Here is an 18136-nt window from a genome sequence, read left to right as displayed (position 1 = left end):
TCAGACTCATACCCAACACTCACAGCTTCAAGCGCGCCCTGAAGACTCATCTCTTCAGGTCGCTTATAACATTCCCTACACTCGTTTCCCCTTTTTTTTGTCCACTCACTTTCTACTATATCTTCAACAGTTCCATGCACTTTATACACTTTACCTGTAACAAGACATTGGCATGTAACTGGCTCATCCAGCTCTATGTATAATGGCTGGACCAGGGGCAAATAAAGCACTTGTGCCTCGTGTCACCCCCAGTTCGTAGTCTGTACGCTCTCGCGAGCAGGTCTTGTATTTATGATGTATTTTTATTCTAATTATTTAATTTTATGACATGTAATTGTAACCTCTTTACTGTGTAAAGAAAGCGCTGCAGAATCTGTTGGCACTATACAAATTATATTATAATTCTCCAGCAGATATGGTAGGTAAATTCACAGTAACTCAATTGAAACTCGCCTGGGATAAACATATATCTATCCTAAAAAGAAAATAATACAAGGGAGGTCTAAATGGATCATAAAGCAGTTTTCTGTTGACAGTCATGTGTTTCTAACACATCACTATACATAAAACTGATGGCATACTGATGCAATATAATCTTTAGGCTATGTTCACACTATGTATCTGTGCGGCTGTATTGCGGGCTGTAAATCATCGGCCGTATTTTTCCGGTTCATGCGTACGCTGGAAAGCATACGATATACGGCTGCACAGTGCACACTATGTATGAGCCTACGGCCTGATCGTAAACGGACCCGTAAAAAATGAACAGGACCATTGTTTGCGGCTGGAACTGCAGATTCACGGCCGTGGATTGACAGGCGGTCCGTACGGAGTACTTCAAAAATAGCCGGCAATAATGCCGAATGCCGATGCCTCTAATAGTTAATATATTAAATTAATAAAACACATTTTCTTTGTAATAAAGTCCCTTTCGTTGTTCAATAATTTAATTCTAACGAATCCATCATTGTGCAATTAAATATACTGTTATATATATATATATATATATATATATATATAAATAAATGTATACTTATATATATATATATATATATATATATATATATATATATATTTATTTTTTTGACAGTATATTTAATTGCACAATGATGGATTCGTTTAAATTAAATTATTAAACAACGAAACTGATTTTAATACAACAAAAATGTGTTTTATTAATTAAATATTAATTAGTACAGGAGGCTCCATTAAGCCGTTAATTCATATTCCCGGTAAATAGAGCATTCTGTACTAATCAACACTTTAATTAAAACATCAAATGTTTCTTCTAATTATGTTATCACAATAGCATTATTAGAAGAAACATTTTGAATTATATGTGAGCTCAGCTGATTGGCTGATCGGCTAAACGCACATATAAAAAGAGCCGGTCCGCAGTACAGTCACTTCAATTTTGCTGCGGACCAGCGAAGAGGACACATCGGGACATCAGATGGTGAGTATAAAGCTCTCCCCACCCCCTCCCCAGCACTGCACCCATCCCAGTAAGGAAGGGGGGGGGGGGGGGGGTCACTTAACCCCTTCCTTGCTGGGATGGGTGCAGTCTGACATCAGTCTGGCCCCCAAGGGGTTAAGGGGGATGCAATACATCCTCCCTTAACCCCTTGGGGGCCAGACTGTAAGCAGCGATCTGTAAAGATGCTGCATACTGTAAGGTGCACAACAGCGCTCACAATGATGGGTGTTGTGCTCCTGTTTGTGTGTTTCTCCCTTTTGGTTTTTCAGATATCGGTATTCTGTGGATTACGTCGGATTCGGTGGACTACGATGATGACCAGCGGTTGTTTGGTGTTTGTTTTTTTTTATAAAATGGTCAATGAGGGGTGTGGGGGTGTTTTTATTTGAATAAAAAAAAAATTTCCACTTGTGTCTTTATTTCTTTACTTTATAGACTTAGTGAAAGCAGTCTAATAGACGGAATCCATTACTAAGTCGGGGCCTAGTGTTAGCCGGTATAAAATGGCTAACACTAACCCCCCCATTATTACCCCAGTACCCAATGCCACCTAGGGTACTGGGAAGAGCCGAGTGCCAGTGGTCCCGGAGCGTCAAAATTGGCGCTCCTGGACTGGGCGGCACCAGGCTGGTAAGATTAAGGCTGGAGAGGGCCTAAACCAATGGCTCTTCCCACCCTGGTGTTACCAGGCTGCTGTCGCTTAGTTTTTAACCCGGCTGGTTATAAAACTAGGGGGGACCCTATGCGTTTTTTTTAATTATTTATTTTAAAAAAAACGCATAGGGTCCCCCCTATTTTTATAACCAGCCGGCTTAAAAACCAAGCGACAGCAGCCTGGTAACACCAGGGTGGGAAGAGCCATTGGTTTAGGCCCTCCCCAGCCTAAATCTTACCAGCCTGCTGCCGCCCCAGTCCAGGAGCGCCAATTTTGACGCTCCGGGACCACTGGCACCCAGCTCTTCCCAGTACCCCTGGTGGCATTGGGTACTGGGGTAATAATGGGAGGTTAGTGTTAGCCATTTTATACCGGCTAACACTAGGCCCCGACTTAGTAATTGATTCCGTCTATTAGACGGCTTCCACTACTAAGTCTATAAAAGTAAAGAAATAAAGACAAGACACAAGTGGAAAAAAATGTTTATTCAAATAAAAACACCCCCACACCCCTCATTGACCATTTTATTATAAAAAAAAAAAATACCAAACAACCGCTGGTCATCGAAGTAGTCCACCGAATCCGACGTAATCCACAGGATACCGATATCTGAAAAACAAAAAAGGGAGAAACACACAAACAGGAGCACAACACCCATCATTGTGAGCGGTGTTGTGCACCTTACAGTATGCAGCATCTTTACAGATCGCTGCTTACAGTCTGGCCCCCAAGGGGTTAAGGGAGGATGTATTGCATCCATCTCAACCCCTTGGGGGCCAGAATGATGTCAGACTGCACCCATCCCAGCAAAAAAGGGGGTTAAGTGACCCCCCTTCCTTACTGGGATGGGTGCAGTGCTGGGGAGGGGGTGGAGAGAGCTTTATACTCACCATCTGATGTCCAGATGTGTCCTCTTCGCTGGTCCGCAGCACAATGAAATGACTGTACTGCGGACCGACTCTTTATATGTGCGCTCATCCGATCAGCCAATCAGCTGAGTGCACATATAATTCAAAATGTTTCTTCTAATAATGCTATTGTGATAACATAATTAGAAGAAACATTTGATGTTTTATGTGTAATCTGATTTTATTGACAACCACACAGCGTACAGTAAATACAAAACCAGCAAACATTGGTACAGGGCGACCTGCAAGTCGCATGGTGTCATTCATTTTACATATATATAAAAGGACAGGAGAAAGATCAACAAAATGTTAAAATTTCTAATCATAAGCACCACCAACGCGGTAGCGCCGCTGAAACCAAATATTAATTTCAATAAAAGTTATGCAAAATTTAGGAAGGAAAAGAGGAGGAAGAAAAACAGAGAAAAGGAAAAGATCAGGAAAGAGGCGAGGGGACAGACGGAGGACAGCCGCCAAAACCTTGCGTAGCCACCAGTATAGAACTATTATATCAGGAGATTCCCACCACTAATGAACAAGAGCGGGGAAGGCCTCAGAGTCCATGAACAAACGCCATGGAAACCACACTTTATCAAATTTATCAGACTGCTCATGAACCTCTGCTATCAACTCTTCCATTCTACCCAATTCCCGAAGCTCACTCAGCCACTCTGCTATTGAGGGTATGACGGGTGTTTTCCAATGTCGGGGGATGACCATTCTAGCCGCAGTTAGAAAATGTCTCAAAATTCCTTTTTTAACTGTAGCGAGAGAACCTGGGATCTGCGAGAGCAGGGTCAGTTGTGGGGAGTTGTTCCAGAATACGCATTATAAATGACAATGATCTTGTCCCAAAATTCTCGGATGCCCGGGCAGGCCCACCAAATATGCAGCATGTCACCAGTCTCAGTAAGACATCGCCAGCACCTGTCGGACACCTCAGGGAACATTGTGTGCAAGGAGACTGGGCAGTAATACCACCGCGAAAGGATTTTGTAATTCTTCTCCTTTGCCTTAGCGGCCATGGAAATGCCATGAGTAAGTTCACAGGTTTTCTGGAGAGACTGACCGTCCCAAGGAACACCCAAGTCGCGTTCCCATTTATCAAAGAAAGGAGCTCTGTCAGGGTTAGCAATGTTAACCAAAATCTGATACAGCACGGATATGCAATGCGGGATAGTAGAAGCGGATACAGCCAAGTTGTCAAAATCTGTGAGTATGGGGGTGTACGAACCCCTGGGAAAAAGAGCTCGTACGAATGAGGCTAACTGCCCATATTCCAGCCAAGACAGCCGACGATCCGGGGACTGAGCCTGAAGGGCCACCAGAGAAGAGATGGCATCACCAGTCATACAGTCCCGGATTCTAGGGCAAGTGGACCTTTCCCACAGAAGGAATCCATGCGTCTGCAGGCCCGGCTGGAATGATGGGTTTTGTAGTATCGGGGAGAGCGGTCCTGGAACCACTGACAATCCGTGTTTTGTTACCCACTTATCCCAAACGCACAACACATGCGGGGCAAAAAATGGAAGGCATGACAGGGACTGACGATCCCCTGAAGTGATCCATGGCAAGAGAGAGGGCGCAATCGGGCAGATCGAGAAGTCCAGGTTCACCCATCTCTTGGAGCCCCTGCAATGTACCCAATCCAGGACTCCGCGCAAGACAGCCGCCTCGTGATAGAGACGTGGATCAGGCAATCCCATGCCACCCGTAAACCGAGATTGAGTAAGAGTGGAGTATGCAATCCTGGGTTTGTTGTTTCCCCAGATAAATTTGGAAATAGCCCTGCGCAGAGTCCTAAAGAAGGCAACCGGGACCACGATAGGAACAGTTTGGAAAACATACAGTAGCTTGGGAAGAATATCCATCTTCACAATGGCCATCCTTCCAAACCACGAAGTCGGTTTCAGGAAGTAGGATGTCATATCTGAGAGGACCCTGTTCAGCACGGGCGTATAGTTCAGATCAAAAAGGGAGCTAAGGACCGGCGGGAGCTTAATTCCCAAGAAAACAATAAAATCTGTGTGCCACTGGAAAGGGAAAGAAGCTCTAGCCGTATCAAACACAGCTTGAGGGATGGAAATATTAAGCCCCTCAGTTTTAGTCAAGTTCACCTTAAAATTACTGAGGTCGCCAAATTTCTGGAACTCCTGTAGAATAGAGGGGAGTGACGTGGTAGGGGATGAAATATAGAGCAGGAGATCGTCTGCATATAATGCAAACTTGTGGTGGTCCTGACCAATCCCAACACCCCGGATCGTAGGGTTATGCCTGAGGGCTACTGCCAAATGTTCCATTGATAGAATGTAAAGCATGGGAGACAAGGGACAACCTTGACGTGTACCGTTGTGAATCTCAAAAGAGCTAGATAATAAACCATTAGCCCGCACTCGAGCCGAGGGGGGCAGAGTACAACGCCATGATTCTGTCCACTAAGAGCGGGCCGAGTCCCACTCCCCGCAGGACCAGCCGCAGGAATCCCCAATGTACCCTATCAAAAGCCTTCTCTGCATCGATGGAAAGTAGGCACAAAGGGGACCCCGTACGGCCGGCCCAAGACATCAAAGTGAGAGTCCTTAGCGTATTGTCCCTTGCCTCCCTGCCCGGAACAAATCCCACTTGGTCGGCATGGATGAGGTGGGGGATGTGAAGACTCAAGCGATTGGCTAGCATCTTGGAATAAAGTTCGAGGTCACAGTTAATGAGTGAAATGGGACGGTAATTTTTACAATATTTAGGATCCTGGCCTGGCTTGGGCAGAACCACCACATGTGCCTCCAACGACTGGCGGGGGAAGGGACACGTTGCTGAAATACTATTAAAGCACCTAGTCATAAGTGGCAGTAACAGATCTCGAAATGTTTTGAAGAAGCAAACGGTGAAGCCGTCCGGTCCCGGACTTTTGCCACCCTTTGCATCAGTAATGGCACCTCTGAGCTCACTTTCAGAGAAAGGAGATTCCAAGTCTTCGACCGCCTCTGCAGACATACTAGGCAGCTTCGTGTCTGACAGGTATGCAGATATCCTAGCCTCCAAGTCCTTTGCCGGCATCTCTGAGTAGCGCCCTTTAATGTTATACAGAGATGAGAAATAGGAGCGAAAGAGATCAGATATCTCTCTGGGATTGTGTATGGCAGTACCAGTGTGGTCAAGGAGGCTTGGAATGTGCGCAACCTGTGTCCTTGGATGAATCAGTCTAGCCAGCGTCTTACCACTCTTGTTGGCATGCTCATAAAGATAGCTGCGATAGCGCTCCCGCTGGGAGGAGGAAGACTTGTTGAGGAGGTCCTTTAATTGTTCCCTAGCCAGCGTTAATGCCGTCAGAGCTTCATCGGTGGCATTTTGTTTATGTGCCCTAGATAGAGCCTCAACTTTACCTGCTAAGTTAACAATTCTAGTACCTTTGTCCTTTTTGATCCGAGCCCCCTGCTGAATCAAGGTTCCCCTGACAACACACTTCAGGGCCTCCCATTGCATCGGTAGGGCAGTGTCAACATCCACGTGGTCATGAATGAAATCAGTTATTGCCCGAGTAACAGCCGCTCTACACACCACATCCCTGAGGAGCGATTCATTCAATCTCCACGACCATTCCCTAGGCACCATCCCCGGCAAAGACAATGACAAAAATATTGGAGAGTGATCGGACCACAAGGCAGTGCCTATTGAGGCCGTGGGGTTAAACGTTAAGGCATACTGAGCAACAAAAAACATATCCAGTCTGCCATAGGTACGATGTGCATCTGAATAATGTGTGAAGTCCTTATCCTTAGGATGAAGGATGCGCCAGACATCCACCAAGCTATGGAGACCGAGGACCGACCGTGCAATCGCATAATCAGAGCGTGGCACCGCTGTTTTGCCGGAGGAGGTGTCCAAGGAAGGGTCCATCACCAAATTAAAATCCCCTCCCAAAATCAACACGCCCTCTATAAATGTAGAGGCCGTTCGGAGAATAGCCCTCAGGGTACTGCCCTGACGGGAATTAGGGAGGTAAATGTTTCCAACAGTGTAAATCCGCGCTTGGATCTCTATCTTAATGAAAACATATCTCCCCTTAGGACACGTCAGAGAATCAAGCAGTTTATGCGACAAGGTCTTATGCAGTGCTATGGAGACCCCTTTAAATTTGGCGTCTGGATTAGTACTATGTGACCACACATTGTAGTAATTGAGCCGCATCTGAGGAGCATGGGCAGTCTGAAAGTGGGTCTCCTGTAGTAGCAGAATATGTACCTTCTGTCTGTGCATGGAGTAGAGGATCTGAGACCGCTTTTGCGGGACATTCAATCCCCTGACATTAATGGAAGCAAGTCTGACGTCCGCCCCCGCCATGTCCCCACCACCCCCCGTCCCAGAGGAAAAAGAAAGGTAGAGAAGGAATAGGAGGGAGTAGAGAAAAGAAGAAAAGAAAGAAAAGAAAGGAATGACAAAGAGAGAATATGTCTAGGAAGAAAGATCAAGACCGAACCAGCAGCCAGAAAAAAGGGGGTTATCAAGAGAGACAACCTCCGTCTCCAGGTAGTTCTATACTACCAGGACAGACCCAACTGGGTACAGCAACGCGTCAAGCGTCTATTTTAGAGAGGGACGGACTGACAGATGAAGGTCTGTAAGCCCGTAACAGAACACCAGAATGTAAACTAAATATATACCATAAACGCACTCAACAACTATATGTAATATGCTAGATGAAGAAACACCCCATAAACAAATAACTGAGTAAGCTCACCGAGAGCCCCAACCCACCCCCCCCCGACCCGCACACATATAAACCAGCATAACTATATATCCATGTTACTATAACCAGATAAGCGAAGGTAAAGACCCCGCAAACATAGAGAAGCATGACGCAGTATTAGGAAACGTAAAAAGATACATCCAGCGTCAGTAAGGCACCTCAAGAGAACCAAACGCCATGACCACCACCCTCCAAAGCGTCCTCAGTCCCCGGAAGCCGCCATGTCAACAGGGCGAGATGGCCTGCTCGGTGTTATCGGCGGGACCGGATCCCAATCTGGCAAAGTTATCTGCGGCAGATCCAGTGCAGCCAAGAAGGCAGGCAGATCCTCAGGCGTGTGCAGTTCAAGTCTTCTCCCGCCTCTACGGACAACCAGCTGGAAAGGAAACCCCCAAGAGTATTGAATTTCACGCTCTCTTAGCAGCTCCAGCAGGGGTTTTAGAGCCCGTCGTTGTGTTAGAGTAGCTCTGGAGAGATCCTGAAGAAAAATCAATTGGGCACCATCAAAATCCACGTAGTCCATGTTGCGCACTGCTCTCATAATTTCTTCTTTCACTCTGTAATGATGGAGCCTGCATATGACATCCCGAGGCCGATTGACATTAGTAGAAACAGGACCCAGAGTGCGGTGAGCCCTGTCAATTTCAAACTCTGCCCCCGGTGGCCGCTTAAGGAGAGATGCAAACAAGTCCTGGAGGGACGGGATAAGATCAGCAGCTCTAGTTGCTTCAGGAAGCCCTCTAATACGGATGTTATTCCGCCTACCGCGGTTCTCCACGTCCTCATGAAGCCTATAGAGATGACGTATTTGCCTCTCCTGAATAGCAAGGGTAGCCTGGACATCATCCACTGTGGTGGTCAAGGAAACCTGATCAGCAGCAATATCAGAAACTTTTGCCTCCAAGGCATGCACGTCAGACTTGAGAGAAGTAAGCTCTTGCTTATAAGAGGTTTCCAGGCGTTCCACAAATTTTTCCATGTCCGAGCGTGTGGGCAGCAATTTCATATATTCTTTCCAGTCCCACTCTGTGCCATCCTGTACGGAGTTAACAGATGTAGCAGAGCTAGGATGGTGCATCTCGCTGCCTCTAGTGGAGGAGAAGGGAAGTGCAGCAGGGGACAGGGAAGACATAATGGCTGCCAGGATAGGACCCGATGCTGAGGCACAGTCTGTGTCCCTACAGGGAGCAGGGGTTATGGCCACCTCTGCTGTCCTCTGTCCAGAACAGGGGGACACCGCTACACCAAGGCTGGGACCAGGGATCACCTCTGGGTGGGAATGAGGCTCCAGGGATGCAGCAGCCTCAATGCAGGGACCAACATTTGATGTTTTAATTAAAGTAAAGTGTTGATTAGTACAGTTTGCTCTATTTGCCGGGAATATGAATTAACGGCTTAATGGAGCTTCCTGTACTAATTAATATTTACTTAATAAAACACATTTTTGTTGTAATAAAATCAGTTTCGTTGTTCAATAATTTAATTTAAACGAATCAATCATTGTGCAATTAAATATACTGTCAAAAAATAAATATATATATAAATATTCATTTATTAATATATATATTTATTTTAACAGTATATTTAATTGCAAAATGATGGATTCGTTTAAATTTAATTATTGAACAACGAAAGGGACTTTATTACAACGAAAATGTGTTTTATTAATTAAATATATTAACCATGAGAGGCATCGGCATTACTGCAGAGGATCGCAAACCCCGGTAATAGCGATTCCTGTAAACTGTTTCCCTGCTTTCCCAGATGCATTCCTGAGGTGTTTGCATCACTTTCTAAAGATTTTATTTGTTATTTTTAGTTGAACCAGATTTCCAAGTAAATGACCGTATGTTTTCAGCTGCATGTCTATTTTTTCCCACGGCCGTAGTTTCAGGCGCACATTTCCAGCCGCGTAAAAACTACAGCCGCACAGATACATAGTGTGAACATACCCGTAATCTGTAATTGAGGTAGCATTCCAGTCTTTGCAGTAATGCCCTTGATTTAAAAAAACAGCGGCGATTTTTCAGAGTTTTCGGAAAACCACAAAAAAACGATAATCATTATAACATGCAATGTATAGAAATCTGAGACCACCTGCACCACTACAGAATCCACGTGGATAAGCTTCGGCGGATCTGTGTGCGCTCCCACTTGAACATCTGTCCAACCCATAGGCTCCATTCTATGGTCAGACGGATTCCGCTGTCCGCCCAAAGAATTAACATGTTGATTCTTTTTTGGGCAGACGGCGAAATGTGCCTGAATAGAATGGAGCCTATTCCACGGGCCGACTTGAGGAGCAAAAGAGTGCTCTCAGCGCTTGTTTGCTCCTCGTTCCACGCTCACTGCCGCCGCTATTCCACACGGTAGCAGCAAGCGGGTGAGTCCGGGGAGGGCCGGGGGGGCTGCCCGGGTGATCGCTACAGCAGCGTCTGCTGCCGACACTTCTATTCCACGGAGCGATGGCAGCAGATCGTTGCTGTATCAGTCGTTTGTTTTTCAACATAGCAGTTGAGCTAAGCTGTATTTTAAATCACACACAGTTCTGCCGATTGCTACTGGAAATAGTTATTGGGATTTTTTAAAATCTTTTTTACTCACGTCAGCCCAAATCTTCCAGGCTTCTTTTGCCTTGATGACCGTTTCATTATATTCTTCAAGAGTAGCCTAAAACAGAGATGTATACCATAGTTAGAATTTAGGATGACTTCGAACATACTACTGTGTCAGCAGGCTTCTTAGGGCATATCCTATGCAGGTATGCCATTTTTCTAACTGCTGCAAAGTAGTAGTTTTGCAACACATCATGGGAAATAGAGGGAGACACAAGAATAAGTCTACCAGATCTGGAATTAAATCCTAAAATGGCCTTCTATGGCAGAAAGAATTGAGCGCTTAGGTTCAAAGCTGATCCAGTAGTATGAGTGGGACCTACATATTACAGTGGTACCTTGGTTTAAGAGTAACTTGGTTTAAGAGCGTTTTGGTTTAAGAGCTCACAGTTTTTCAAAATTGTGACTTGGTTTAAGAGCATTGTTTTGGTTTAAGAGCTCCCTGTACTAGGTGGGAGCGCAAGTTGGGGAGGGACATGGTCTATATAGAGGGGTCTACAGCCCTGTACTCTAACCCAGGAAGTCTCCCTTGCCTTCCAAATCATAGCAGATCCACTTCAGGCTGGGGCTTACATCAGGGGACAGAACTGTGGAGGTAATCTCTTCATAGCTGTAACCCCTCTCTCCCCGGACAGAGTGCTGCATGTATGTACCCACATCTGTACTGCTCGGTCCTTCATGCTCCCTGCAGTCTCTGTCAGTCCTGATTGGTCCATGCTGAGCACACACCCCTTCTCCATTGCTGTCATGTGACCACACAGACCTCTGACAGCAGCCCTGCTTCTCTATTCTAGCATGTTGTACTACACTACTGCATTATAGGGATCTGCAGTTCCACCCTGTATCTACAAGCTGCTGCTGTGTTTTAGGTTTATGCACTTATTATACATTTTACTCCACATGCCGATTGCTATACTGCACAGTAACCTATAAAATCACATATTCAGCTGTTTATAAATGTCTGTTTCATTTGTCTTACATGTTATTCAAAATATAAAATCATTATTTTTGGGGAGTGGAACCAATTGTCTGCATATCAGTGATTTCTTATGGGAAAATTTGCTTTGGTTTAAGAGTGGATTTGGATTACAAGCAAAGTCCCCGAACAAATTATGCTCGTAATCCAAGGCACCACTGTGTATTATAAAAGTCAAGGACAAATCACACAAACTCAGATTTTCCAACAAATAATAGTCCTAGCTTTTACGTGGCAGTTCTATAAGTAGAAACTCAGCACTTGGACACATTACATTTTCTATTCATTCCAAGATGACAAGGTTATCAAGATTGACAAAATACGGTTGTATGAAAAATGTATAAACGGAAAGAATGATAACAGCTAATAAATACCCTCTTCTATACATTACCTGTCTGACTCTGGCAATTGGTAAGTTGCTAGCAGGAGAACAGGATGTCACTACCTGGAAGAAAAAACAAATACAAGCATATTTATTCAGAGAAAATAACAGGCACATGATCCAGTAACCCCTATCTATTGCCATATATAACAGCTAGAGCTTTCTATTTTTTTCCTGTGGCTCTAAATAGATAAAATATGTTGGATTTTCTTCTGGAAAAACTAAAAGTGGAGTACTGCAACACTTGTTGGCACTAAAGCACTGTGGAACCAACCATGTAATGGTTCCACCTACGTGAAGTGCAAGAGGCACCTTTTGAACGCTTTTTGGCTTATTTTTCAGCCTTATTTTTAGCCATCTTTGGGCTGCAGCAAAAGATATAGTCTAAAAGAACATCCATTTTTATTTGGGAAATATTCAGGACACAACACGTTGGCCCAACACAGTCATTTTCTTGGCCAGAAAATCAATAAGTACTTAAATAAAGGTCCATTTTACCAATGAGTTCAGTAAAAATCAGCAGAAAAAAAAAGGTTTTTTAAGTGATTCTTTGAACCAAATGGCCATTCATGGTCTCAGGTTAGCTCTCCAGTGTTTAAGAGATTTTATTCAGAAAGAGCACTCTTCATTCCTTTTTTGTGGCTCTTCGTTCTGCTTTGTTGTCCTGGCAGCATAGGCTTTAGCTCGGTGTTGTGTAGAGCCAAATGGCTGACTTCTCCATTTCAGTCTGTAGTTAGACTTTAACATTATTAAATTAGCAATATAATGATGACTCTAAAATCAGGAGGCCAAGAAATCACTTATTAACCTTATATCTCTAAGCTTAGCAAAGAAATTACAGAAAGGAGACTTTTAGCTTCAAAAGACAAGACACTATGTTAGCAGTCAAGAACAGGGCAACTAAGGATATAAACATGCCAACTCAGGTTCTCTCACAAACATAAGACCTAGATTGGTTCAGACAATCTGTTGTGTTAACATGTACAGGTAACGGGTATGCAGTATACACTAATAGTACATTTACACAGAGATTTATCTGACAGATTATTGAAGCCAAAACCAGAAAAAGACTCTAAACAGAAAACAGGTCATAAAGGAAAGACTGAGATTTCTCCTCTTTTCAAATTTATTCCTGGCTTTGGCTTAAAAAATCTGCCAGATAAATCTTTCTGTGGTTACACACTGTCAGGGACACGCGCGCCAACCCTGACAAGGAGGAGAGGAATCCTGCCCACAAGAGGCGGAAAGGATCTAAACAAGGTCCAAAGAGGGGAGAAGGGGACAAGACAAGGGGATCGGCGGAATTTGGGTGCTCTGGACTCTCCTGGGTTGCTCTAGCCCTACAGGTCAATTCACCTCACGCACTCACGCTTTACGCCCTGCTCCCGGGCCGTAAATCGAGCGTAAATCGCCACCTGCCGCCTTCCACACACCCAGACACCAGACACCCACTTGGCCACGAACACTGCCTGCTCGCTGGCCAACACAAACATGACACTTCGCTGTATCTGGACCCACCAGTCGCTTCCATACATGTGACCCACTGACCGCAACCAGACACACCAGACAGTTTGGACTCCCTGCGATGTCCTCATCATACCCAACACAATGGTATGGCTTCCGTGGCTCTATTTTTTATTTGGAGAAAGTTATGGGAGATTTCATATTCCTATTCCTTTCCTCAAAAAGAGAGTCCACCCCCTGCTGGCATGGAGTCAGTGAGCCTGCCTCAGAGGTGCGAAGTCAACACTCTAGTCACAATCTACTCCACCATCTTCTTTACAGCTCCATGCTTATTCCCCCCTTACAGAGATCCTTTTGATCTTTTACACAGGGTAAACAGACGGCCTGACTCCAAGCTAATCAATAAGTCCATATGATTAACTTGCGTCAGCTATGGGCTATTGCTATTAGACTAAATCTATAAAATATCAATCACAATCTATAAAATATCCACTGCACAAATACATATAAACCACACCAGACATAATACCACTATGCATATTCATGAATAGGGACAGGGCTATCCATATTCCTCACACACACCATAAGTGTTGTAAGACTATAAATGTCAAAAGACAAGGCGCAGGATTACTAACATATTCCCTCATTGTGTGGAAGAGGTCTAAAGCAGGTATTTCAATAGTGGTGCTCTGGCTATTCAGGGCATAATTCAGTATGATGCTGTGAATCTCATTCATAGTGACATGTTCAGTCAGTGAAATCCGGACTGTTACACAGATGGAACAAAGTCGGGTACATGTGGCCTTATGGGCCTATTACATCGGTCGTTTAGAGGAGCAAACGAGCGCTCTCAGCGCTCGTTTGCTCCTCGTTCCCCGCTCGCTGCCACCGCTACTCAACGCGGCTGCAGCGAGCGGGTGAGTGCGGGAGGGGGTGGCGGGGAGGCTGCCCGGGGGATCGCTGATCGTCCGGGCAGCCCATAGGATATAGCAGCGTCTGCTGCCGACGCTCCTATTCAACGGAGCGACGGCAGCAGATCGCTGCTATATCAGTCGCTTGTTTTTCAACATGCGCGCTCTAGCTACAGAATGGCCGGTCAGCTGACGGAGCGCTCAGCCAATCACAGGCCGGGACCACCGCAGCTTGTGATTGGCTGAGTGACCTGTCAGCTGACAGGCAGTTCTGAAGTCAGAGCGGAGGAGAAGACCTGACAGGTAATGTATGCTGCAAGGACATCAGTAACGTATCCCTGCAGCCCTCGCTCAACGATCCTTGGGCCGTGGAATAGGCCCAGTAAACGAGCGGCGATCTAGCAGCGCTCGTATACATCATTGATCGGGCCCTGCTCGGCCCGTGGAATAGGACCCTAAGGGTTCATTTACACAGAAAGATTAGTTTACAGATTATCTGCCAAAGATTAGAAGTCAAAGCCAGGAACACACTAAAACCAGAGATCAGGTCATAAAGGAAAGCCTGAGATTTCTCCTCTTTTCAAATCCATTCCTGGCTTTGGCTTCAAATCTTTGGCAGATAATCTGTCAGATATTCTTTCTGTGTAAATGGACCCTAAAAAGATTCTGAAGAAATGAATTGTAACAGGAAGAAATCATCATGGTGGGAAAGTTAACACATCAAAGAAGACGTCACCTGTGAGTCAGAATTCTGTGAGAACAGAATTTTTTTTAATTCTTATAGAACATTATTTGCCCTGAGGTGGAAAGAGCTGGGAAACACTGTCACATTCCCAGAAGAAATAAGAAGAGGAAAGTAGGAAAGGACTTTTTAAAGTTATATTCACTGTTAGAAAGCTAAAAGCACATTGAGCATAAGCAAAAATGTTACCATCAAATAACTTGGCCTTATGCTGCCCAGCAACAACAGGGCCACAAGGTTCAACATGAACAGACCAGTTGTGGATTAATGGTGCGTTTACACAGAAAGATTATCTGACAGATTATCTGCCAAAGATTTGAAGCCGAAGCCAGGAGTGGATTTGAAAAGAGGAGAAATTTCAGGCTTTCCTTTATGACCTGTTCTCTGATTATAGCTGGTTTTGGCTTCAAATCTTTGGCACATAATCTGTCAAATAATCTTTCTGTGTAAGCGCACCATCAGAGTTGGTGGGGTATTTTTATTTTATCTAATAAATTACTTCTTAAAGGGGTATTCCCCCCCCAAAAAAATAATTTTTGCTTTAATAAATTGCCCACCCATAGCTTTTCATCTTTCCAATATACATTTATTAAGGATTATGCACAGTTTTGCAGTTTTCTGGGTGCACTCACTCTCTCTGGTTGCATAAAATCATCAAATCTCCGTCCTGTCCGACACCGCTCCCTGCTCCTGGGAGATGGGGTCGATTGCATTGTCGCGCTGGTCTGGGTGGCTGGTGAGGGCAAGCAACGGTGACTGGATAATTGTGCTGCCGGTCTGGGCCGGGGAGAGCGGCGGCGGCACAAGCAGCCAACGTGCTTACATTAGTTCCCCCCCACACCCCACCGAGACCCCCCCCAACCCCCATGTCAGCCTTCTCCTGTATCCAGCCACAACTGTGACCTGATATATTGTGATGTGGATGGATAGCAGCTTGCTGGGACCTGTAGTTCTACACAATATATCAAGTTACAAAACTTCTGTAGAACTACAGGTCCCAGCAACCTGCTATCTGTCCACATTACAATATATCAGGTCACACAGTTTCTGATTTGGACTGATAGCAGCTTGTTGGGACTTGTAGTTCTATAGAATTTCTGTGACCTAATATTTTGTGTAGAACTACAGATCCCAGCAAGCTGCTATCCATCCACATCAATATATCAAGTCACAGAGCTTCTGTTGAACTACAGGTCCCAGCAAGAATGGAAAAGCAATGCATGCTGGGAAATGTAGTTTCCTGGCCTGCGCCATATTGGATATAGACTGCTTTTATAAAAAAAAACTTTTTCTCTGGAACTGCAGCAGCTAGAAAGGCGGGAGATGGCTCTAAATACTCAGGGGGACTTGGTGAGTAAGATCAGCTAGGTTTGGGGGCATTTCATTTTTTTAGCTCTTGGGGGGGGGGGGGAATTACCCCTTTAATGTAAAAGCCTCCTCATATTTGTCACTACACTTATGTACAGCAGCATTAATGAGAAATACAATAATATGTAATACAATACTATGTAATACAATACTATGTAAGGCTATGTTCACACAATGTATTTTTTATGACAAGACCAGCCATTGTTGGCAAAAAAAGGCTGTTCTTGTCATAAAATAATGCACTCTGTGCATACAACGTATGGCCACTCTGCTGCCCGTACGTTGTACAGTTCTATCATTAATTGAATTGAAGGCACGCGTAAGACACTGGCCGGGTCACGGAATGGCCGACGTCAGAAGATAATCCCGGCTGGTACTGCAGTACTGGCCGGATGATCTTCACTCTTGATGAACTGGGATGCGGGCGCATTCTGTGCGCGCCCACATCCCAACTTGCCGCTGTACACAATGGAGCGTGCAGCCGGAGCAAATCCGCAACAATGGCCGTGATTACTAAGGAATTTGCGTAGTGTGATCACAGCCTAAGGGGACAAACACACTTGCCGGATCCGCGTATTTGCAGCGAGACTCGCTGCGGATCCTGGCCCTATTGTTTCAATGTTAGACAAAATCGCAGCAGTGATGTACATTCCTGCTGCGAGTTTGTCCCCAGCCCGCCCCGTTAATCCCCCGGCCGCCGGAGCATATACTTTACCTGATCCCGGCTCCGGCGGTTCCCGGAGTCTTCAGCAAGCCGGAGCCGGGATCAGGTACAGTATACGCCCGCTCCAGTGCCCGCCAAGTGTGTTTGTCCCCTAAAAGTGTATGAAACACCAGACACTGGCCTCTGGTGAGTCATACTACCCGCACCTCTATGGTGAAGATTTAGCTATTATTCACTGGATTTGTTTGTACCTCAGCTTACAATTCACTTGTTTGGACCCAATGTACCTGTTGTAAAGCATCTGGCCGGTTTAATAAGTATAACTATTTCTTTAACAGTAAGGAAAATGCATGATATATCAGCTCCTGAAAAAGTGACAATTATTGCTAATTTTACTCATTACTTTTATATTTTGCAGTCCGGCTCATCTTATACACATGAACCTTTACACTTGGACAGGTAACATAAGTTCACCAAGCTGCTCTAAGTGCATGTCCGTACACATATAGAGACTCAGTACAGCTGCAGTAAAGGGATATGTATAGGATAGACAGGAACCAACCATATTTCTGCAGTGTACTCGTGTAGCCCTCTCCGTTTATGTGTGCTGGAGGCACAGGGACTGCAGGGCCAGGACTTGTATCATCCCCTATAGACCTACAGCAGTAGCAGCAGCAGCAGCACACATACCTCTCCTTTTCCTCCCCATGCACCATTGTATACACCATCGTTCTCCTCCTTCAGGCCCAGCTCTTTCAGCCATGCATACTGGGGCTGGGAAATTAATAGGGTAGACATAGCTGAGATCTGTCTACGACACGAAGAAAAGATTTTCCTCTTCAGAACAAAATGTCTGGATAGTGGGAAGGTTAAGAGCAGCATGGTGAAGTCAGAGTGTGCGATGCAGCTGGCTAATGAGAGCTGTAATAAGAAGAACCACCTCCAGCTCTGGGGGCCTGGGATTGGTGAGAGGCAGACACAGCCCACACATGTCTCAGCACACACTCAGCTCTGCAGACACAGGCCGGGGACACTGCCACCTGCTGCAGCTCTGCTTACTACAACACACAGCATGAAAACAAGGTTTTTTGTCCTTATTGTGATCTTCAAGGGAAATAGGTTGCTTATTACGTCCTGTTGTGTTAATAAGGCCAACATATTCCATAAGGGTACAAACACACACACCGTTTACGCAGCAGATTTGATGGTGCAAATTTTATTGCTGTGTTC

The 18136-nt window shown here is 45.1% G+C and overlaps 1 protein-coding gene across 1 annotated transcript in view; it reads right to left on the bottom strand.

Annotated features, from left to right (window-relative positions):
* ALDH7A1 (aldehyde dehydrogenase 7 family member A1) overlaps nt 1–17829 on the bottom strand; it is a 45239-nt gene extending 27410 nt beyond the window's left edge. Inside the window, exons 1-3 of the mRNA XM_069962628.1 lie at nt 17597–17829; nt 11767–11820; nt 10389–10454 (exon numbers count right to left, since the gene is read on the bottom strand). Coding sequence (XP_069818729.1) covers nt 10389–10454; nt 11767–11820; nt 17597–17788 — 312 coding nt within the window. The 5' untranslated portion in view covers nt 17789–17829. The remainder of the gene's footprint in view (nt 1–10388; nt 10455–11766; nt 11821–17596) is intronic.
* Between the last annotated feature and the right edge of the window lie 307 nt (nt 17830–18136).

This window comes from Dendropsophus ebraccatus, chromosome 3, assembly GCF_027789765.1.
Source record: "Dendropsophus ebraccatus isolate aDenEbr1 chromosome 3, aDenEbr1.pat, whole genome shotgun sequence".
NCBI classification, from domain to species: domain Eukaryota; kingdom Metazoa; phylum Chordata; class Amphibia; order Anura; family Hylidae; genus Dendropsophus; species Dendropsophus ebraccatus.
This window is presented reverse-complemented; position numbering and strand designations above follow the sequence as displayed.